Here is a 24,314-nt window from a genome sequence, read left to right on the forward strand (position 1 = left end):
GAATTTGTTCTGTAGACTAGGCTGGCCTCTACTCAGAGATCCGTCTGCCTCTGTGTCCCAAGTCCTGGGATCAAAGGCGTGCGCCCCCACTGCCTGGGTTAGTCCACCTGTTTTGACTGCAACCCACACAAGGTCAGGGGCTGCCTTCAGGACCTGTGGAGTCATGCCAGAACTCAGTTTCTGTTTCCAATTTCAGATTAGAGATATTCAATGTACACATAAATGGTAGCTGCTATTATAAATATTAATAGTTCAAGCAAAGCTATATAGTGAAATTTGAACTAGTCAGAAATGGCCCCTGGAATAAAAGTACACTCACTTTCTTAAGTGAGGAAGTATACGGAATGAGCAAAGCTGACAGAATCAGGAGGAACCCTAACTGAGAGGGTTCTCACTGTGAACTGTTTTTAAGATTAGACACAGGAAGTGGGCTGGAGAGATGGCTCAGAGGTTAAGAGCACCAACTGCTCCTCCAGAGGTCCTGAGTTCAATTCCCAGCACCCACAGGGTGGCTCACAACCATCTGTAATGAGATCTGGCGCCCTCTTCTGTGTACATAACAAATAAATAAAGCTTAAAAAAAAAGACACAGGAAGAGCGCAACTCTACAAGGGTTCCCAACCCTGTGCGGGAGTGCCAGCCCATTCCCATTTCCAGTAGAGGGCAGGAAACAGTTTGTCTGCTTCCCAGAGGGGACGAGTGGGAGCCATTGCCTAGCGCTGTCTTTCTGCTTTGAGTTCCACTTCTGAGTTCTAACTTAGTCTGGAAGCAAACTAAAAACTAATGGATGTTATGCCGCACCCCGCTGTGTCTGGTGTGGCCTCCCGCAGCCGAACACACTTAACTCAGCTCCACTCCTGCAATACCATACTTGGAATATTTAGAATGAATGTGGTAAAGACTACAGGAGCCATATGTCCATTCAGATCAGGTTTCATTGCGAACCAGTAAAGAGAAGCTTGATTGTCAGTATTCTGGGCATAAAGGGACCGACACAACAGACCTGGATCCGTCTCTCACGGCAGCCCCTAGAACTTAGCTGCCCAAGGGAAGGCGATCAGAAACTCTAGATATAGCTATGAGGGGCTGGGCTGGTTAGCGGCTGGGCTTTCCTCTGGGCCATCCCACTTCCAAAGACAGACTTTATTATCAGTGGTCTTCACACAGAGGAAGAATTTAACCTAATCCACTAATGTTTACTCCAAATGGACCGGACAGACCAAGCCAAACATAAAGCCCACCCGGACATAAAGGAGGAACGCACACTTACTCTGAGTAACGTATGCACCGAAAAGAATCCACATGGAAGCAATAAGTGACCCGAACATCAGCATGAAACCGATGAAGAGCCAGACTCGGGCACCTGTGTGCAGAAGAGAAACTAACATCTGAGCAAGTCAGGTAAACGGCACTGACAATTAGTTGACAAAGTTGGCTTGTTAAAAAACCATAACTGAAAGGCCTCCTGCTGCTCACATAGTCAAATAATTGCTGCATCAGATAGCCACCTCCAGCAGACAGGAGTGGTTGAGGTCGGGGTCCCCCTGAATCAGTGTGCTTCTAACAGCGGCACACCCCACCACACCCACACCACTGCACAGCGACTGTCTGTAGGGACAGTCTGACTGCTCTGTAAGGAAGACAGTCTGCACTACACACCCTTGATGAGTTCAAGGCACAAGTGCCTCTCAGCCCAGGGTCATGGATGTCGAGAGCCTCAGTGACAATTATCTGGATGCTCAAGTGGATTCAACCCATTTTTAGAAAGCAGGAGTGATGGTCAATCTATTTTTTTTTTTTTAGATTTATTTATTTATTATGTATACAGTGTTCTGTCTGCATATATTCCCGCAGGCCAGAAGAGGGCACCAGATCTCACTACAGATGGCTGCTGGGAATTGAACTCGGGACCTTCCAGAGCTGCCTGTGCTCTTAACCTCTGAGCCATCTCTCCAGCCAGTGATAGTCAGTCTGATGAGACTGAAAGTCTCCCTGGAAATGCATCTGGGCACGTCCGTATGGGTGCTTCTAGGCTGGTTAATTGAGATGGGAGACTCACCCGGTGTGGGTGCCTACCACTCCAGGGTTCTAAACAGAAAGAGAAACCTGGCTGGGAAATGGCTCAGTCAGTCGAGCCCTGCCGCAGAAGCCTGAGGACCGTGGGCAAGATCTCCCACACCTACGTGTTAATAAGAAGCCCAGAGCAGCAGTGCACACGCGTGCCCCAGCATGTCGGGGGCAGAAACAGGCAGATCCTTGGGGCCCACTGCCAACCAAATCCATGAACTCCGGGATCAGTGAGAGACCATGTCTTACAACTTAAGGGCGGGACTGGAGAGATGGATCCGCTGGTAAGAGGACTTGCTGCTCTTGCGGCAGACCCAGGTTCAGTGCCCAGTACCTGTGGGGCAGCTCACAACCCTCCGTACCTAGGTTTCAGGGGACCTAACATCCTCTTCTGGCCTCCCGGACACCAGGCACTGCACACAGTGCACTCACACACATTCGGGCAAAACACTCGTACACGGGAAATAAAACCAGAGACTGGAGAGACTGCCGAGGAGGAGGCCCTGACTCTTCTCTGGCCTCAGCCCACTCTCTGAGCACTCCCCCAGAGCTCACGGCACCCTTACCTGTCCTTCCCAAACAGCCGCTTTCATAGCTGTCGCCCCTCACTTGCGCGTTGGACACAGCATTGATCCTAGAATGACACAAAATCAGCCAATGAGCTTTCATGTCAGGAAAATAGACCCAGATATTTGTGTGTCATTTAGAAGAGAAACAGACTATTTCCTAACGAGAGCCAGTATTTTGAAAGCTACGTAGTTAACTAAACAGAAATCCAAGCGCGTAGAAATATTCTTTTTGTTTCCCCTAAAGCACACCCGGAAAACACACTGAGCTTATCACTTGTCCCAGAGAGCATGGAAGAGCAGCTAATCTCCTCCTTCCTTCTCTTTTTCTCTTTCTTTTGACGCAGGGTCTCACTACTGTAGCCTTGTTATCTAGAACAAGCTGGCCTCCAATTCACAGAGATCTATCCACCTGCTCTGCCTCCCAAATACCGGGATTAAAGGCGTGCGCCACCACCGCCGGCCCTAGCTTCTCATTTTATTGCCTATTTTATACATGTATATATAGATGAGACTCAGTTACCCCATTTTAGAGTTTTCATTATAATAAAGAGTTAGACAGGTGGGGCTGGAGATGGCTCAGTAGTTGAGAGCATCGGCTAAAAGACCAGGTTCGATTCCCAGCACCCACATCTGATAAAAATAATTTTAAGAAATATTAGAAAGACTAAATAGGAGCTGAGGTGTAGCTCGGTGTCAAAGCACATGCTCAATATGAATAAGGCCGTGGGTTAAACTGAGAGATGGGGAGGGAGGGAGGGAGAACAGGTGTTCTAATAGAGGGGCTGCTTACCACAGCTTGAATGGATAGTGAACAGTTTTATCTTTCATAATATCACCTTCCAGTCTACATACTGAGTTCCAGTAGGGATACACAGAAAGATCCTATCTCAAAATAAATGAATCAATAACTAAGCATATAATTAGAATAAAAATGTTAGGCCAGGTGTGGTGGGACACACATTTAATCCCAGCACTTGGGGGGCAGAGGCAGGTGGATCTCCGTGAGTTCTAAGAGAGTTTGGTCTACAGAGCGAGTTCCAGGGCAGCCAGGACTACAGAGTAAGACCCTGTCTCAAAAACTAGAAAGTTAAAAGACACCCACAAAAGTTTCCAAACTCTGTGCATCAGAATACTGGACAAACCTTAAACAAATCTAATAAAGAATCAAAGCCTCAATCTGACTTCACTGGAGTCCACCTTGCCCTCTGTCAGAGAGCACCCGGGAAAGCAGTAACAGTACCCAGGTAAAGATAGCACCCAGGAAAGCAGCAACAGTACCCAGGTAAAGACAGCACCCAGGAAAGCAGTAACAGTACTCAGGTAAAGACAGCACCCGGGAAAGCAGTAACAGTACCCAGGTAAAGACAGCACCCGGGAAAGCAGTAACAGTACCCAGGTAAAGACAGCACCCGGGAAAGCAGTAACAGTACCCAGGTAAAGATAGCACCCAGGAAAGCAGCAACAGTACCCAGGTAAAGACAGCACCCGGGAAAGCAGTAACAGTACTCAGGTAAAGACAGCACCCGGGAAAGCGGTAACAGTACCCAGGTAAAGACAGCACCCGGGAAAGCAGTAACAGTACCCAGGTAAAGACAGCACCCGGGAAAGCAGTAACAGTACCCAGGTAAAGACAGCACCCGGGAAAGCAGTAACAACACCCAGGGTAAAGACAGCACACGGGAAAGCAGTAACAGTACCCAGGTAAAGACAGCACCCGGGAAAGCAGTAACAGTACCCAGGTAAAGACAGCACACGGGAAAGCAGTAACAGTACCCAGGTAAAGACAGTACCCGGGAAAGCGGTAACAGTACCCAGGTAAAGACAGCACCCGGGAAAGCAGTAACAGTACTCAGGTAAAGACAGCACCCGGGAAAAGCAGTAACAGTACCCAGGTAAAGACAGCACCCGGGAAAGCGGTAACAGTACCCAGGGTAAAGACAGCACCCGGGAAAGCAGTAACAGTACCCAGGGTAAAGACAGCACCCGGGAAAGCGTTAACAGTACCCAGGTAAAGACAGCACCCAGGAAAGCAGTAACAGTACCCAAGGTAAAGACAGCACCCGGGAAAGCAGTAACGGTACCCAGGTAAAGACAGCACATGGGAAAGCAGTAACAGTACCCAGGTAAAGACAGCACCCAGGTAAAGACAGCACCCGGGAAAGCAGTAACAGTACCCAGGGTAAAGACAGCACCCGGGAAAGCAGTTACAGTACTCAGGTAAAGACAGCATCCGGGAAAAGCAGTAACAGTACCCAGGTAAAGACAGCACCCGGGAAAGCAGTAACAGTACCCAGGTAAAGACAGCACCCGGGAAAGCGGTAACAGTACCCAGGTAAAGACAGCACCCGGGAAAGCAGTAACAGTACTCAGGTAAAGACAGCACCCGGGAAAGCAGTAACGGTACCCAGGTAAAGACAGCACACGGGAAAGCAGTAACAGTACCCAGGTAAAGACAGTACCCGGGAAAAGCAGTAACAGTACCCAGGTAAAGACAGCACCCGGGAAAGCAGTAACAGTACCCAAGGTAAAAACAGCACCCGGGAAAGCAGTAACGGTACCCAGGTAAAGACAGCACCCGGGAAAGCAGTTACAGTACCCAGGTAAAGACAGCACCCGGGAAAGCGGTAACAGTACCTAGGGTAAAGGCAGCACCCGGGAAAGCAGTAACGGTACCCAGGTAAAGACAGCACCCGGGAAAGCAGTAACAGTACCCAGGTAAAGACAGCACCCGGGAAAGCAGTAACAGTACCCAAGGTAAAAACAGCACCCGGGAAAGCAGTAACGGTACCCAGGTAAAGACAGCACACGGGAAAGCAGTAACAGTACCCAGGTAAAGACAGCACCCAGGTAAAGACAGCACCCGGGAAAGCAGTAACAGTACCCAGGGTAAAGACAGCACCCGGGAAAGCAGTTACAGTACCCAGGGTAAAGACAGCACCCGGGAAAGCAGTAACAGTACCCAGGGTAAAGACAGCACACGGGAAAGCAGTAACAGTACTCAGGTAATGACAGCACCCGGGAAAAGCAGTAACAGTACCCAGGTAAAGACAGCACCCGGGAAAGCAGTAACAGTACCCAGGTAAAGACAGCACCCGGGAAAGCGGTAACAGTACCCAGGTAAAGACAGCACCCGGGAAAGCAGTAACAGTACCCAGGTAAAGACAGCACCCGGGAAAGCAGTAACAGTACCTAGGGTAAAGGCAGCACCCGGGAAAGCAGTAACGGTACCCAGGTAAAGACAGCACCCGGGAAAGCGGTAACGGTACCCAGGTAAAGACAGCACCTGGGAAAGCAGTAACAGTACCTAGGGTAAAGGCAGCACCCGGGAAAGCAGTAACAGTACCCAGGGTAAAGACAGCACCCGGGAAAGCGGTTAACGGTACCCAGGTAAAGACAGCACCCGGGAAAGCGGTAATAGTACCCAGGTAAAGACAGCACCCGGGAAAGCGGGTAACAGTACCCAGGGTAAAGACAGCACCTGGGAAAGCGGTAACAACACCCAGGTAAAGACAGCACACGGGAAAGCAGTAACAGTACCCAGGTAAAGACAGCACCTGGGAAAGCGGTAACAGTACCCAGGTAAAGACAGCACCCGGGAAAGCGGTAACAGTACCCAGGTAAAGACAGCACCCGGGGAAAGCGGTAACAGTACCCAGGTAAAGACAGCACCCGGGAAAGCGGTAACAGTACCCAGGTAAAGACAGCACCCGAGAAAGCAGTAACAACATTCCAGAGTAAAAGCTGAGCAGTTAGACGGGTTCACAGGCCCTGAAATCCAAGGTGCTGCTGGTTCATTATGAGATGTGCTGTTTGTTAGTTTTTAATGATGCCAAGAAAGGAAAAGTGTTTGGGCTGGAGAGATGGCTCTGTGGTTAAGGGCACTGGCTGCTCTTACAGAGGTCCGTGGTTCATCCCTAACACTCAAGAGGCGGCTCACAAGTGTCTGTGACTCCAGTTCCAGGGCATCTGATGCCCTCTTCTGGCTTCCACAGCACCAGGCACACACGTGGCACACAGACATATATGTGGGCAGACACCCACACACAGAAGATAAGCAAATAAGAGGAAGAGTCTACTTTTGGGAACTGACAAATATGACCATCAAATACAAGGAGAAAGGGACGTGGCCATCTTACGGCCACCGGGAAGAAGTGACTAGGTTCTACACTCATTCTAGCCACACAGAAGGAGGAAAGACTCGTGGGGCTGGAGAGATGGTTCAGTGGGTGGAGGTTCGTGCTGCTCAGCCTGGAGCCCTGACTTTGATCCTCAGAACCCACATAAAGGGGGAGGAGAAAGCCAACTCCACAAAGTTGTTTTCTGACCACCACACACAAAGGTACACACACACACACACACACACACACACACACTCAATGGTACATGTCCAGGTCACAAACACACACACATGCTCAGGCTCACACACAAACACACACACATGTGTGCACAAAATTTATTCTTAAAAAAGGATTATTAATAAAAGGGAAATAAGGCCGGGAGGTGGTGGCACACACCTTAAATCCCAGCACTTGGGAGGCAGAGGCAGGCAAATCACTGAATTTGAGGCCAGCCTGGTCTACAAAGTGAGTTCCAGAACAGCCAAGACTGCTGCCCAGAGAAGCCTGTCCTGAAGAAAAAAGAAAGGTGGGGGAGGGGTAAATTCAACATGTTAAAGAGGAATCCATCAAGGCTGGAGAGATGGCCCAGAGGTTAGGAGCACTGGCCACTCTTCCAGAGGTCCTGAGTTCAATTCCAGCAACCACATGGTGGCTCACAACCATCTGTAGTGGGATCTGGTGCCCTCTTCTGACCTGCAGGTATACATGTAGACTCATAAAAAATTTTTTAAAAATTTAAAAAATTTCAAAAAAGTAGAAAAAAAGAAGAATCCATCAATAAAGGTCAGAAGTTTAAAAAACCATTAAAGGTTGAGGAAGACTATTTTTTTCAAAAGGCAATGCTACATTGAGACTCACTTCACACTTACATGAAGAAAGCCAGTGTGGAGAACACACCACACGTGTGAAAAGCGTGGTTCAACTGCTCGGGCTTCGGATAGACCACCGCGGCGTCGATCATTATCCACCAACCTGTAAAAAACTGAGAAAGAGCCCGAGACGGCGGCGTGTTAAACTCACGTCATCGCTCTTCAATGGCCTACCTCCCCGAAGGATAAGTGAAGTACTTCTACTTTTGGGTGACGGGGGGTGGGGGTGGGGGGTGTGGGGGGGTGCTAGATCATAAAACTATCATTCGTGGGGTACCTGTTTTTACATCTGATGATGTGAGATACCTAGTCAAATCTGAGTAAGAGTCTCATCGCTCATGACTAGCCTTCTTTAACTAACCAGCAGCCTCCCTAACTAGCCAGCAGCCTCCTTTAACTAACCAGCAGCCTCCCTAACTAGCCAGCAGCCTCCCTAACTAGCCAGCAGCCTCCTTTAACTAACCAGCAGCCTCCCTAACTAGCCAGCAGCCTCCTTTAACTAACCAGCAGCCTCCCTAACTAACCAGCAGCCTCCCTAACTAACCAGCAGCCTCCCTCACTAGCCAGCAGCCTCCCTCACTAGCCAGCAGCCTCCCTCACTAGCCAGCAGCCTCCTTCACCCCCAGCTCTCCCCGGCTCCTGCAGCTCTCCTCTCTGAACAGCGCCCACGGGTCTGCCCCACAGAAGCTGCTCTCCTCAGCTGCTCACTTAGCAGAAGTCAGCCCTCACAGCTCCCAGACTATAAAGACCTGCTACTGTTTTAGTTTACGTGATTGAATTGAGTGCCCTGTAGCTGACTGGACATGAGTCTAAAAAGTGTGAGGTTTCCACGTCAACCAAACTGAGCACACCTAAACAGACAGGTGCCAAAGACTGTCCAGAGAAATTAAGAACAGGTGTGAGAACCCTTTTCTCAACTGACAAAATCAGAGAATTACATCATCTTTTCATGTTTGAGAGTCCAGCTGGGTGTGGTGGTACACACCTTTAATCCCAGCACTCCGGAGGCAGAGGCAGGCGGATCTCTCTGAGTTCGAGGCCAGCCTGGTCTACAGAGTGAGATCCAGGACAGCCAGGGCTACACAGAGAAACCCTGTCTCAGAAAAGAGAGAGAGAGAGACAGAGACAGAAAGAGACAGAGAGACAGACAGACAGAGAGAGAGAGAGAGAGAGAGAGACAGAGAGAGAGAGACAGAGAGAGAGAGAGACAGAGAGAGAGAGACAGAGAGAGAGAGAGACAGAGAGAGAATTCAAAACTCATTTTAAAACATCTATGGGAAGGCCCCAAACCCTTGCATTAAGTTAGAGAACAGTTAAACCTGGGCTCTCCTGCCCAGGACACACACAACCGGCAGAGCTCATTCGAGCACAGCCCTTGGTCTATCCCCGGCACAACAGAAGCCAGGCAAAGGAGTACAAGGTTGTTTTTGGCTATACAGCAAGTTCAAAGCCAGCCTGGGATATATGAACTCTTGTGTGAAAAGGAGAGAAAGAGGAAAAATGGCTCAGATAAACATGTTCCACCCCAGGAACGCACACGGGAGGAGAGAACCAGTTCCCAAAGTTATCCTCTGACCTGCATACATGTGCCATCGTGTACCCCCCCACACACCCACACACACACAAATAAATACATATGATAAAAAGCTAAAGCAAAAGAACAGAGAAAGACTGGGCATGGTGACTCATGACTATTGTCCCGGCACACAGAAGGTTCACCTTCAGGTCAGCCTGGGCTCTGGGGTGAGTTCTAGGGAAGCCAGGGCTACAGGGTGAGACCTGTTTCAAACAAAAAAAAGGAAGAAGAAAGTGAAAGAGAGAGAGAGAGAGACAGAGAGCGAGAGAGCGAGAGAGCGAGAGCGAGAGCGAGAGAGAGAGAGAGAGAGAGAGAGAGAGAGAGAGAGAGAGAGAGAAAGCTAGGCAAGGTGGTACATGCCTGTAATTCCAACACTTGGGAGATAGAGGCAGAAGGACCTCAAAGTTGAGACCAGCCTAGGCTATATACTAAGACAAGCAAGCAGGGGAAGGGGATAAACATTACAAAATATAAAAGATTCGGGAATTTGTTTTGTTTTTAATGCCGTAGAGGCATTGCAGGAGTCTGTGTTGAATAAGCACTCCGATACCAATGAGAGTGGAAGAGCGGCGATGTCACAGAAGCCAGGACACAAGGATGGACAGAAGCCAGGACGGCTCCAGAGAGACCTTGACCTCAGGTCCGGTCTGCACTCTCACTTTACACTCTGAAACTGCATGGCGGACAGGAGGTTGTTAAGGGCGATGACCCATCTTCGGTTATCCCTCCAGGTCGGTCTGTCCCAAGTGAAGCCATGCTTGGCAAATAGCCAGGACATGCAGTGCTTTAAGGAAATCACTGAATAAATCAACAAATCAGTATCTAGTAATCAGTCTTTTCTACTTATTCTACCTCAGAGACAGAAAATGGTTCACAGAATAGAAAGACTGTTCAGGTCATGATTCACAAACAACAATAACAACAAAATAAAACAAGTCAGCCTGGCGGCTCCCATCTGTAACCTCAATATTCGGGAAGCAGAGGCACGGCCAGGAGCTAAGTGGGTCCTCACTGTAGACTCTGTCCCCAAAATAAATAAATGAAACGGAAGATTTGGGAAGCCAGATGCAGGTGTGCAAGTGACAAGTATTGTTACTACTCCTTTGTTGTTGTTGCCGTTGTTTATTTTTTGTTTTAAATCCTGACCAACATTTCTCCTCCTTCCTCTCCTCCCAGTCTCTGATCCCTGCCCTGCCCCCACAACTACTTTCTTTTAAAGTCTTGATATTTTCCATAACAAAAAAATTAAGTAAAACAAAACAGGAAGAAAGGTAAGCAAGCCCACTCCGTGGTTCACACCTTCAATCCTGTACTTAAGGCCAGCCTAGGATACATAGTGAGTTTGAGGCCAGCCTGGGCTACATGAGACCCTGTCTCAACAAAACAAGAGAAAGGTCTCCTCCACAAACTTCCTTCTGGGTCTGCGGGGCTGAGGCGTCGGATCTTACAAAGCGGAAGGTATTACCGCTGTCTACACAGCCAGTCCTGAATGAGTCCCAGGAACTCGGAGTGACATCAAATTCCCAGGCTCTCACAAATACTGCAACTGACGAGCAGACACCAGATTTACACCATCCTCGCAGCTGAATCAACCTGGGATTGGGGCTGGATCTCAGCTCAGTGGGTAAGGTGCCTGCCTGGCACCTTTAACCCCCAGCACTGCACAGACCCCTGGAATCCCAACAGCTGTGAGGCAGAGGCAGGACAGGAGTGCAAGGCAAGCCTGGACTACACATACCTCACCTCCAAAACCAAAATGAAAACCCCACCAGGCTATGTAATAACATTACCTATCCTCAGGAGCAGTGGAATGACATGATTCTGGCAGACTGTTACCATTAATTTTGATCATGAATTCAAAGGCATGATGTCACCAACACATCTCTCTCACTTACCAATATGCCCGCAACCACCGAGGCCACAGTATTTCTTCTCTCGCTCCAGTCAATACATTCACACTCTGGCCACCGGAAGTTATCTAGGAAGCCTGCCATCTTTACTCTGTAAGCATGGATTGTTCATTAAGTAACGTTTCCTAAAAGACAAAAAATAACCAAATTCAAGAAACGCTTCCTAAAAACTATTTAGTTTCATTTATGTGTATGTGTGTTACTGGAGACAGGGTGCCCACAGATGCCAGAAGAGGAGGTTGGGTCCTTTGGATCTGGAATTACAGAGGTCTGCCACCTGACATGGGGTCTGCGAGCCAAACTTGGGTCCTTCAGAAGAACAACATAAGCCCTTCCTTAATCACTGAGCCACCTCTCCTGTCCCAGGAAATTCATTCAGGAAGTAAAATATCTAGCTGGTGTGCTGGTGCACCCTTTTAATCCCAGAAGCAGGCAGATTTCTGTGAGTTCCAGGCCAGCCTGGTCTACATAGCAAGTTGTAGACCAGCCAGTGCTACATAGCGAGACCTGTCTCAAATAACTAACTAAATAAATGTCATACTCCTTTACTAGCGTTTTAATCCTAAACTGACTTAAGTTCTTATCTACTACAGTTATGAAAACTACACTTCAAGGAGTACCTATCGTCATGGTGGTGGTGTCCCACGCCTTTGGGAGGCAGAGGCAGATGATTGGAGGCCAGCCTGGTCTACAAAGCGAGTTCCAGGACAGCCAGAGCTACACAGAGAAACCCTGTGGGGGGGGGGGGGGGGAGAAAACAAACAAACAAACCAACCCAAGGCAAAACAAAACCTATTGAGATGAATGTAGGGTTGTACTTGGACACCAGGGGGCGCTACCTTTTTAAGTGGTCATTTCGGTTTCAGCACCTGCAGGTGTTGGGGCAGCACCCAGCGGCAGAGAACAGGAAAGCAGGGGACCTTGGTTTGTTTGATCGGCAGCACCACAAAACGAAAACAAAAACAAAATGGCTGTCTGCAAATTCTTTGACACATCTTCCATTCAGAGGAGAATGTGTGTCCTCTCGAATTTGAGTCAACAGTCAGGACCAAAATGGGGGGAATACACTATGTAATTTCTCACACCTCTTGAATTTGATCCAATAAAGATTGATAACCAAAACAAAAGAAGAAATACCGTGTAGCTTCTTCCATACAACCTCTAAGATTAGGTCACAGCAGGCAATGCAGCTCCACCTGGTTCTCTGGACCAGCGTGGAAAATCTCCAAAGCTACCACGCTGTGAAGAAACCACAGCTCAGCTGAGTCCCTGCCAGTAAACAGCCTCAGGGGCCATGCATGCGTAAAGTAGGTGACTGCAGTCTTAGACAGAGTGTCACCGTCTGCTTTGAGCCTTCCCAGGTAAGGTGCCAGATATAGGGAGCAGAGACACAGCATCTTGGCTGGGCCCTTTCCAGTCTCTACACAGACCTAGTAAGTAAAACAAAAGGCACCTGCAGCCTCTAGGGTTTGCTGTGAATCTATAACGCAGCAGCAGTTAATGAAGGGGAGAATGGTGGGAGGCTAGAATAGAGAATAGTGAAGAATGTTCAGTGCGGCATACTGGCCCACGGGAGCACACGCCCTCGATCCCAGCACTCAGGAGCCAGAGGCAGCCAGATCACTGTGAGTTCTAGGACAGCCAGGGGACATAGTGAGACCGTCTCAAAACAACAACAAAAATAAACAAACAAATAAATACATGAGAGAGAGCAGCACACTACATTATACTATAATAAAAACAAAAAGACTGCCCCAACAGGAGGTTCGGAACCATCATAACTTCTAAAAAGGACAAGAAAAAAACTTTATTTTAAAACACTAGATATTGCTTTTCAAAAGTAGCAAGAATCTGCAGAGACTCAACCTTATGAGCAATAAAACTCAATTAATGAGCTGCTTTTACACAGTCCCACCCAACCCCTACGCTCCCACTCCCAGTCTAGGAAACACAAGAAAACATGGCCTTGCTGGATAGAGATGTCAGGTCAGCCGGGGACTGAGAGGGAAGTCTGCAGGAACAGGTCATGGGGATAATCCCCACACCTTAGTGTACACTCCCTTCTGATACCTTCGACTGAGCACCTGTGTTTGGAGACCCCAGGGAAACCAGCTGATGGCTGGCAGAATAAAGAGTCTAGCTGCTGTTCTCTGCATAGGAAACACGGTGGGGCTCAGTTTCACCAAGTCAGAGGGAATTTCCAGGCATATCCTAACAAAGAACAAAACCTCGTCTCACAATGTGACCAAGGTGACCAACCAGCCAGTATCTTAGCTGCCTCATACAACAAAGAGCAATATTAGCACTTTGAGCAAGATATTCTGCAGACATGTTATCATATTGTTAGCAAAAGATTAAATGTTAACCAGTGAAAAGCCGGGCGTCAGGAAGGTCACTATCAAGGTGAAACAATACCTGAAGGTCACGAGGTGAACTTCATTTCCCACAAACACTCATTCTCAAACTCATTTCCTGTTGGAAGTAGGTCTAAAAGCAGAGAATTCATAGCTATTTCCACACACTGATTTGTGTTGTAGAATATTATTTTAAGTGTGTTACTTTTGTTTATGTTGCATTTGTTAAACTCTGTGAAGCTGTGTTACTGTGCCTGTCTAAAACACCTGATGGTCTAACAAAGATTTTTTTTTTAAACTCATTCATTCTTTTTAAAGATTTATTTATTACGTATACAGTGCAGAACACCAGAAGAGGGCACCAGATCTCATTACAGATGGTTGTGAGTCATCGTGTGGTTGCTGGGAATTGAACTCAGGACCTCTGGAAGAGTAGCCAGTGCTCTTAACCTCTGAGCCATCCCTCCAGCCCCCTAATAAAGATCTTAATGGCCAATAGCAAGGCAGGAGAAAGGATGGGTAGGGCTGCAGGCAGAGACTATATAGAGGGAGAATCTGGGAGGAGGAGGAGAAGAAGTAACCAGAGAAGGAGAAGGGCCTCCAGGGGCCAGTCACCCAGCTACACAGCAAGCCATGGAGTAAGAATAAGGTTTACAGAAGTAAGAGAATGGGAAAAGCCCAGAGGCAAAAGGGAGATGGGATAATTTAAGTTAAGGAAAGCTGGCTAGAAACAAGTCAAGCTAAGGCCAGGCATTTATAATTAAGAATAAACCTCCATGTGTGGATTTATTTGGGAGCTGGGTGGTGGGCGCCCCAAAAGAACAAAAACAACCAACAACATATTTGTGACCTTCCTGTGGCTTAAACTGCATGGGTCAGGGATGGGGTAGAACAGAAGAACATGGAAACTAATGAGATGAGGGACATGCAAAAGAGGCATAGCAAAAATAAGAGAAAGTATATCCAAACCCTTGGGTCTCAACCATAAAGAATTCCCTGGCACCAAAGACAGTCGGCAAGTACTGAAGTGGGGCAAGGGGCTTGGAATCACGTGGAGAAAGGCAGTTAAGAGCTTGATCCCAATAAGGATTATTGTGGACCTCACTAAAGATTAGGGTTTTGCTGGCTGTAAAGAGGAAGCCAACTGAGGAACTCTCAGGAGAAAAGGGCCAGAACACCAAGACCCCAGAAGCATGGTGAGCATGGGAGGGTACAGAGTCCTACTAAGAACTAACACTCTCAACTGGGAAGCTCAGCCTTCATGATGACTGCACTGTTGATATTTACCACCCGAAACTCCAGTTCTAAGGGACCAAATGTCCTTTCTGGCCTCAGGCACCATGCACACATGTGGTACACATTCATACATACAAGCAAGTACTCATGTACACAAGATAAAAATAACTAAAGCTTTACATTTTTTAAATATTATTTTCTGTGTGTGTATGTGCCGAGTGTATGCATGGTGCACATGCATGAGGAGCCACAGAGGTACAAAGGAACATCAGATCCCCTGGAGCTGGAGTTACAGGTAGTTGTGAGCTGCTATTGTGGGTGCTGGGAACTGAACCCAGGTCTCCTGTAAGAGCAGTAAGTACTCTTAACCTCTAAGCCATCTCCTGTCTCCCAATCAACCTGAAAACAAAATCCCAGGTGAACAGCCAGTGCAGCCCACAGATTACCCTGCGGGCCTTTGCTCTAAACAACAGGAAACCACAAGAGGTTTGCCAGCGAGGAAGTGACAGGAGCAGACCTGAAACTTAGAAGGACAATCCTGGTCGTGGCTCGTCAGCTACAGGGGCTGAAGAGGAACAAAAAGCGTTTGCGTAATAAGAGGAGAAGAAGAAACTGAGCCACACTTACAAGCCAAGGAAAAGGATTCCTTAGACGTGTTTTTAAGACACTAGCAACAGGCAGGAATGCTCTCAGGCTTCTCAAAACTGGGTCTGCTGATGGGGACGTGGGAGAGGTCAGTAAGTGTGCAGGACACGAAGTGCAGGACCTGCAGGTGGAAACCATCAGAAGACAGCCGAAACCGTCTAGAAGGGAGGCTGTCAGAGGCGGGGTGCTGCCCAAAGTAGTGATCCAGCCAGGGCTTTGGAGAAACTGGTCATGTGACAGATGGGCGCTCTCTATTTCCTGTCTTCCCTGGGATGGGGCTGCCCACAGCAGGTAGGTTCACACCGTGGTGTTAACTAGCACAGAACCCCTCTAGAGCATTTTCTAGATATTTACAGAAGTGCCTCCTGTGGGGGTGGGGGAAGCTGGGGGTTGGGGTGGCAAAGATCAGTAAGACTGGGCCTCCATCATTAGAGGGCTTACATGCTCGGGCAGACTCAGCTCTTCTAAATTCTTTTTTTTTTTTGGTTTTTCGAGACAGGGTTTCTCTGTGTAGCTTTGCGCCTTTCCTGGAACTCACTTGGTAGCCCAGGCTGGCCTCGAACTCACAGAGATTCGCCTGGCTCTGTCTCCCAAGTGCTGGGATTAAAGGCGTGCGCCACCACCGCCCGGCTTCAGCTCTTCTAAATTCTTGATTCTGTTTGTTTGTTTGTTTTCTTTTTTGAGACAGTCTCATGTAGCCCGCGCCAACCCCAAATTCACTGTCTAGCAGAGGTTAGCCTTGAATGGCTGACCCCCACCTCTACCTCCCAAGTGCTGGGATTACAGGTGTCAGGAGCACATGGGCTAACTGTAGTCTGCACATTAAAAACTCCGGGGCTGGGGAGGTGCCAATCAGTAAAGTGTCTGTCACATAAGTGTGAGATCTTGCATTCAGATCCCCAGCACCCATGTGAAAGCCAGTTGTGACAGTTTGAGTCCATGTGGTTGTTTGAATGTAACTGGCCCCCATAAGCTCAAAGAAAGTAGCACTATTAGGAGGTGTGGCTTTGTTGGAGATAGGTGTGATCTTGTTGGAGAAAGAGTGTCACTGTGGAGGCAGGCTTTGAGGTCTCATTTATGCTCAAGCCACGCCCAGTATCTCAGTTCACTTCTTGTCGCCTTTGGATCAAGATGTAGGACTCTCAGCTCCTTCTCCAGCACCATGTCTGCCCGCACACCGCCATGTCCCACCATGATGATAATGATAAACCTCTGAAACTGCAAGCCACACCAATCAAATGTTCTCCTTATAAGAGTTGCCATGGCCATGGTGTCTCTTCAGCAATAGAAACCCTAAGGCAGTTTTTAACCCTAAAACTGGGAGGGGAGACAAGTGGATCCTAGAACTCCAGATTCACTGAGAGATTGACCCAAAACATTATAGTGGAAAGTGTTAGAGCAAGAGGAAGACACATAACATGAACCTCTGCCATACACACACACACACACACACACACACACACACACACACCATATATTTTTAAAATCTGTAACAGAGCTAGGAATGCAGCTCAATGAAGAGCACTTGTACTGAGATCTATCTGAGGACCTGGGTTCAATGATGTACACAGAAAAAAAATGTAAGAAACCAGATTAGCAACAGCAATACAAGCACCATTCAACATCAGTATCTTGGCCAGAGCAGAGCCAGAGTACAGCACACTGACTCAGATGAAAGAAAGTAGAATCTATGTCATCCCTGTCACTGTGACACCGCCACCAGCTCTGGCTACTCAGGTTGCTTAGAACACTTTCTTGCCCTAAGGACTGTAAGTCACATATAAGAAAAATAAAACCTGGTAAGCACTTCTAGTTTGGGGGAAAGATTTCAATCTAAAATCAGTAAAAGACAAAGTATGAATTTTTAAAGAGATTTCAATTTTCTAACTTTGTAATTCCCTCAGTAATATCCTGGTTAACAATGAGGATTCAGGTAGATTTTTGATGAATCTTCTCCACCACTTCTCAATGAGAGTGGTTGACAAATGTAAACACCAGCTCCCAGATTCACCCAGCTACTGCCTGATGCTCAGTCCACAAACCCTTAGCATCAACATGTCTGAACCTCAGTCTTCCAAGCTCATCCTGCTCACAGGTCCTGACGTCCCTGAATGAATGACCATTCATGCAGTTTTACAAGCCAGATCCTGGCATCCCCCTTGCCACATCATGCTCCTCTCTCAAGTGATTCCTCCTCAGTTCCCTCCACCCTGACCAAGTATGGTGTGCACTCCCTGACCACCGTGAGTCTCTCGGCAGGTCTAACCACGTCACTCCTGTCCCCACCAATACGCACTGCATACCACAGAGAGAATGTTTTGTTATATAAAATAATGCAAATCTGGTATTTTTCCTCCTGCTTATGAGATGCCATTGCCTTCTCCTCTGGTGTGAGAACAGACCCTACAGAACAGCCCGTGCTTCCCCTGCAGACCCCAGCCTCTCCAGGTCTACCAAGCACGGCCTCCCTTTCAGGCTGTACGGCTGCTGTAGCAGCCCATCAGAAAACTCTCCCAGTTTGATGCACTGCTGGGAAGGGTAGGAACTAAGAAGCAAGGCCTATGCAGAGGCATTAGGTCAGCAGAAGGGAGCATCTTGTTCCTGGCCCTTTTCTGCTCTGTCCCAGGAGTCCTGGCCACCATGAGGTGAGCAGCTTTCATCCACCATGGCATTTCTTCCATGTGTCTGAAGGTGATGGAGCCCATTGCAACAGCCGACAGTGTGAACCAAGTAAGCCTTTTCCCTGAGGCTGTGTCCTCAAGAATCCGGCTGGCCTGAGTGCTGGAGAACCAACAGTGACTCACACTGGGCTAAACTCCGTGAGAAGGAGAAGGCGCCACCTTTAAAGTCAGAAAGTCAGGAGGAAACATGCTCAGAACCTACATCTTAAACTTTCCAATGTAGAAAATCTCCCTCATTCCTGACCAGTAAAGTTTGGTCATCACTGCACTGAATTACCTCTGGGCCCCCAAGGCTCCAAGAGTCCACATACTGCAGTAATATGGCCGTCTTCAAGAGGCTATGTTTAGGGTAGATGCTTCAAAGGACTTCATTCATGTCAGCTATGTTATTAGCAAGCCAAGTTAAATACCGAAAGCTTTACCGAGCATGGTTTAAAATAACGTTTTAGCTGGGTGGTGGTGGCACACGCCTTTAATCCCAGCACTCAGGAGGCAGAGGCAGGCGGATCTCTGTGAGTTCAAGGCCAGCCTGGGCTACAGACTGAGTTCCAGGAAAGGTGCCAAAGCTACACAGAAAAAACCCTGTCTCGAAAAACCAAAAAAATAAAATAAAATAACATTTTGAAGGTTCTGGGTCAGTGAGAGAAACCCAAACACAGGTCCTGTTAATAAAGGACATCACACATCTATCCGTTGCATGTCAGAAGGGGAGAACTGTAAAGAAAACTGCCTCATTTTTAGGAGATCCACTGCTAATGTTTGTGTACCCCCAAATCCAAATGTTAAAACCCCAATTCCCAGTCAAGTTGACAGGATTATGGAATAGATGGCTATAAATTAGATTAGGTCATGATGGTGGGACCCTCGTAAACAGCATTAGCAACCTGATTAAAGAAGCCTGGTAGAGATCCATTACCCTTCCCACTGTGCCAAGGCAAAATGTGGTCTTTGAGTCAGCCAGCCCTCCCTGAGGCAGAACTCAACCACGGCCTAACACACTCCATTTGATCGCTGACCTAGTCTTTTCCCATCTTGTCCTGTACGACAGGGTCACACAAGCTGGCATGCTTGGAACTCGCTATATAGGCCAGGCTTATGCAAACTTGGAATCTACCTGCCTCCGCCTCCCCAGTACTGGTATCACAGGTTTTTGCCATTATGTCCACTCTAGCCCATTCTTTTCTCAGTTACCTTAAATTCCAGAGTCAGGTTTATATGATAAACATTCCCAAGGAAATGGAAACTAGCTCTCCAAAGGCAGCAGTGTCCTTGGCACAGGTAAGACTGTGGGCCCAGCCCCGGGAGAATGAGCAACTAGATCACAATCTGAACAGGACTAGCTATGCGGAGACCTTCAGGCTGCTGTTGGCCTCTCCCTAGGGAAGGTGCTGCCCCCTACAGTAGCCTCAGTTCTGCCTTCCCAGGGAGGAGCTTTGGGGTGAGTTTCTTTCCTGGAGTCACCAACGTTTGTCTCCTGTTTGGGGCTCGTGTGGTCCAGTGGAACCCCTAGGTTCAGGTTTCCAGCTTGGGATTCTGGTAATGTCACTGGTCACCAAATCTGCCAGCTTTGATCGTGGTCTTCCCGACCTCCAGCACTGTGACAATGGATTTTTATTGTTTATAAGCTACTTAATGTATGACACTGTATTCTAGAAGCCCAAGTTGATTGAGAGAAAAAGCTAGAAGAGGGGAAGCTCCTGAAACAGTTAAACTGTGGGCACACCTTTGCTACGGTAATGGGGAGAGGCTGGAAGCTCACTGGTGCATGCTAAAAAAAAGATGCAAGATCCAGGCAGGACAGGCACCAAAAACCACACAGAGAAACCCTGTCTCAAAAAACCAAAAAACCAAAAACACCAGCTGCCCAGACCATTGTGTGTGACTCTGGAGCGAGCTCAGATGAGGAGAAGTCAAGACAGAGCTTCAGTCCTGAACAAAAAAATACAGACAGTAAGGGTCAAACCACTGATATCTCAGCAGGAACTGTGAGGGCAGCGGCAGGACAGAAGCAGAAAGGGGTCTCTTGCCTGCTGGACATGGTGGTGCACAGCTTTGATCCCAGCACTTGGGAGGCAGAAGCAGGCCATCTCTGTGAGTTCAAGGCCAGCCTGGTCTATATGGAAAGTTCCAGGCCAGCCAGGGCTACATAATGAGAGAGAGGGAGAAAGGAGAGAGCAAGTGCTAGCAAGGGCCCAAGGCCTCACCCCTGGGTGCACCGCTCACAGGCCCCCACCGCTCACAGGCCCCCACCGCTCACAGGCCCCCACCGCTCACAGGCCCCCACCGCTCACAGGCACCCACTGCTGGGCCCTTTAGGAACCCTAACTTTCCACCATCTCTTCCTAGCTGCTGAGACCACCGAGCTGCGCCCCCCCAGCATATTTCCCCATGATAAACTGGCCTTAGGTTTCCATTCAACCAAGAACCTGAATGGGACATCTGTGTCTCTCCCTGTTCCAAGTAGGATCAAGATGTCGTGAGACCTGGGGAGGAAAGGTCATCACTGTTCTAAAGTACCAAAGAACTTAAATTTTGTGTTTACCTTTTAGTGCTTTGTAGAAGACAGAACTTGTAATGTGCCAAAATTCAACGTTGGCAAAGGACATTTCCTAGCTGTTGGGTTTCTCTGTGTAACCACCCTGGCTGTCCTGGAACTCACTCTGTAGACCAGGATGGCCTCAAATTCACACAGATCCTCCTGCTTCTGCCTCCCGGGTGCCTCTGCCTCGAGTGCTGGGATTAAAGGTGTGAGCCAACACCCAGCGCTGTTGTTTGGGGACAGAGCTTGCTGTATTATCAGGGCTTCCCAAGAATCCTGGGCTCAAGCTGTCCTCCCACGACAGCTTCCCCATAGAATGCTGGCTAAGGTACCTGCCGAGCGGGGTTGAAAACCTGTGCCTTGTCCTGTACAATGTAAAAGTCAGACATGGTTAAATGTGGAAATGTTAACTAAAAGAGAAGCGGACCTTAAAAAATGTGGAGTATTCTCAGAGCCTGCTCATATTAGGAGAAAAAAAATGCTTGCTAAGGACAGAACAGAGGCCTGAGCAAATGACCTTCAGACGAAGGAGACTGGGGTGGGCCAGTGCACTCGGTAGAAGTCAGGTGTTCTGCTTCAAGGCAATGAAAGAAAAAGAATCCAAAGTCATCAGGACGACCACTACCCCATCACAGGCCTGGGATGCAGCATTCCTAAACCATGGAAGCCGACATATTTACAGGCCAAATATCAATGCTAGCAGCGGATTATAACTAAGGAAAATAACAACAAGGGCTGGAGAGACGGCTCAATGGGAAAGAGCATATATTGCTGTTGCAGAGAACCCAAGTTCAGTTCCCAGCACCCACAGCAGATGGCTCCCAACAGCCTGCTGTAACTCCAGCTCCAGGAGAGCCAATGCCCTCGTCTGGATTCCACAGTGCCTTCACTCACACATATGCACACTCATACATACACACGTGATTAAAAATAAAATAAACCTCTAAAAATTGTTAGTAATGCTGACAACAAAATAGTTGGGTATGGTCACTCATGTCTGTCATCCTAGCCCCGGAAGGAGGACCACCGCAGGTTTGTGGCCAACCTGAGCTATACATCCGGGAGTTCAAGGAAAGCCTGAGCTACAAAGTAAGGCTCTCTCACGCAAAAAAGAAAAAAATAACAGAAATGATAAGAAATCAAATGTGGCAAATATTAAGTGCTGACTCTATTTTCAACTTTTCTGTAGTTTTTAAAAAGATAAATTTTAATGTTTTACAAAATTTATTTTATGTGTATGGATGTTTGTCCACATGAACATCTGTGAATTGTGTGTATGCCTGGTGCCTTAGGAAGCCAGAAGAGGGCATTAGCTCCTGGAACTGGAATTACAGACAATTATGAGCTACCATGTAGGTACTGGGAACCAAATCCAGGCCCTTTGGGAGAGCAGCCTGTGCTCTGAACCACTGAGCCATCTCTGGCCCACAGCCCTTCTGTATGTCTTAAACAAGCAGAAAAGCACAGCACCATGAACTGTCACACGAATGCAGATGCCTGTTCCACAATTCACAAGCCAATCCAGCTGTAGCTTACTCCATTCATTCAGGGGACATGCTTTCCCAGGATCCCAGCAGGACCCCAGCTTAGGCATCGTGACATCCTCTGGAACTGCCCACGCTACAGGGCCACAGCTTTCTTTGTACAGGCTGAATGGAACCCTGCAGTACTGAGAAAACAGAGGCATCAGGACCAACTGAGGAAGGAGCAGGAGTAAAAGCATCTCTAAAGGGCTCCGAAAACAGACACTGACCATCAAGAACTCCGTCCAGCACTGGCTACTAGAGGTAGCGGAAAGCAGAAGCCTGGCATTTCACTGACCTCAGGTCACTAGGGCACCTACATGGGCAGGTTCAAGTACCTACTCCCATCTTCCTGGACTAGCTATGTGCCAGGAACTGTTTAAGTTTTAAGCCTCCATAAGCTATAGTCTTCTGGTAAATGAACTGGGGTAATGGTGACATGTCCCTCAAAAAGTCAAGACTGGAGAGGTTGTGGACTAAACTGAAGCCATTTTGAGTAAAACTTCCAGTTTGAATAAGGGTCAAACAAAATTTAAGTTCCCAAGACCTCCCTGGGTGACTGACATGCTGGTTGGCAAGTTGAAACATGAATGTGGAACAAGCCACCCCCACAGTTGAGCAAACCAACCAATGAGAACATGGTAAGTGTACCACAAAGAAATGTTCCTAGGAAAGTCCCCATCCCTGAATCCTGATTGGTGGAAAATGTAACTGTAACTTGGCATAGATGTTTGTGATTTTTGTGCTGAAAAGCTCTGTAGCTGGGGGGCACAGCTCAGCTCCAAGTCTGTTCTGTCTCCCTGATCCATCCACCAGTAGCAGCTTGATTACAATGAATGTTTCTTTTCTGCATTGACTTGTGTTTGAGTTGTGTTGATCCAAACGAACCCCAAAACAAGGTGACTCAGTGAGGAAGTGCTTGCTGTACAGCATGAGGCCTTGAGTTTGGATCCCCAGACACCAGGTAACACCTGGGGAGAGCTGGCCTGTACTCCTTAGTGCTAGGGAGAACAGAAACAGACAGGCAGGCAGGCAGGCATGACACTGGAGCAGTAGCAGAGAGCTCACATCTGGTCCAAAAGCATGAGGCAGAGAGCTAACCGAGAATGGTGTGGGCTTCTACAGCTTCAAAGCCCACCACCCCAGTGACACACGGCCCCCAACAAGGCCACACCTCCTAATCCTTCCCAAACAGTTCCACCAACTTCAGACCATGCATTCAAATATATGTGCCTATGGGGCCATTCTCATTCTAATCACACAGGTGAATCCCCTGAGCTCACTAACCAGACAGTCTAGCCAGTTGACAAGCTCCAATTCAATGAGAGATCATGTCTCAAAAAAATAACGATTAAGAGTAATATCCAGCCAGGCGGTGGTGGCACACACCTTTAATCCCAACACTTGGGAGGCAGAGGAAGGTGGATCTCTGTGAGTTTGAGGCCAGCCTGGTCTACAGAGAGAGATCCAGGACAGACACCAAAACTACACAGAGAAACCCTGTCTCAAACAAACAAACAAACAAACAAAAAAGTAATAACTAGTGTCTACCTCTGGTCTCCATATGAACGCAAACATACAACATACATACATACACACACACAAAGAAAAATGAGAAATGATCACGGCAGAGTATGCATGTTGGCACTCAGACCTGCCAATCAACCACAGACAGGTTCCCCAAACACGCAACTGCTCCGAGGGTGTGCCACTCCTGACTAAGCACCAAGACTCTCGGGTTGAGAAAAACTATGACTGTTTCCAGGTAATCCTGCAATCTCACTAACACCACAGTAAAAAGGGAGTGGTGGTGGCACATGCCTCGAATCCCAGCACTTGAGAGGTAGAGGCAGGTGGATGTCTGTGAATTCCAGGCCAGCCTGGGCTACACAGTAAGACTCCGTCTCAGGAAGGCCAAAAGAGGAGACAAAAATCAATGAAAGCTCAAAGCAGATGGACAATAAGTGACTTGGGAAGCTCAAGAAGGCAAATTCCAAGCCGGTGAGGAAAAGCTGAGAACCAATCAGGAAGGAGCAGGGGATACAGTTAGGAAACATGCCTAGACCCCGCCAGTCGTCATGGGGTGGGTCAACTGTGACTTCTGTACTGGGGAAAAGTCTGTGGGTTGGTGGCTTTGTTTCTGATTTCTCGTGTGCCGGACTAAGGATTATCTACACGGCAGACGGTGTGGGCCCGCACTGAAAAGGACGTGAGGGACTGCGTGCTG

At 48.1% G+C, this 24,314-nt stretch overlaps 1 protein-coding gene across 1 annotated transcript in view; it reads right to left on the bottom strand.

The window, feature by feature from the left end:
• The window catches only part of Tmem50b (transmembrane protein 50B), a 35,764-nt gene that overhangs the window by 5,828 nt on the left and 5,622 nt on the right, over nt 1-24,314 (bottom strand). Inside the window, exons 2-5 of the mRNA XM_052741171.1 lie at nt 11,095-11,234; nt 7,624-7,736; nt 2,634-2,701; nt 1,271-1,363 (exon numbers count right to left, since the gene is read on the bottom strand). Of these exons, the coding sequence (XP_052597131.1) occupies nt 1,271-1,363; nt 2,634-2,701; nt 7,624-7,736; nt 11,095-11,193 (373 nt within the window). The 5' untranslated portion in view covers nt 11,194-11,234. The remainder of the gene's footprint in view (nt 1-1,270; nt 1,364-2,633; nt 2,702-7,623; nt 7,737-11,094; nt 11,235-24,314) is intronic.

This window comes from Peromyscus californicus, unplaced genomic scaffold (assembly GCF_007827085.1).
Source record: "Peromyscus californicus insignis strain IS unplaced genomic scaffold, ASM782708v3 Scaffold_16__1_contigs__length_79575227, whole genome shotgun sequence".
In the NCBI taxonomy this organism is placed as follows: Eukaryota; Metazoa; Chordata; class Mammalia; order Rodentia; family Cricetidae; genus Peromyscus; species Peromyscus californicus.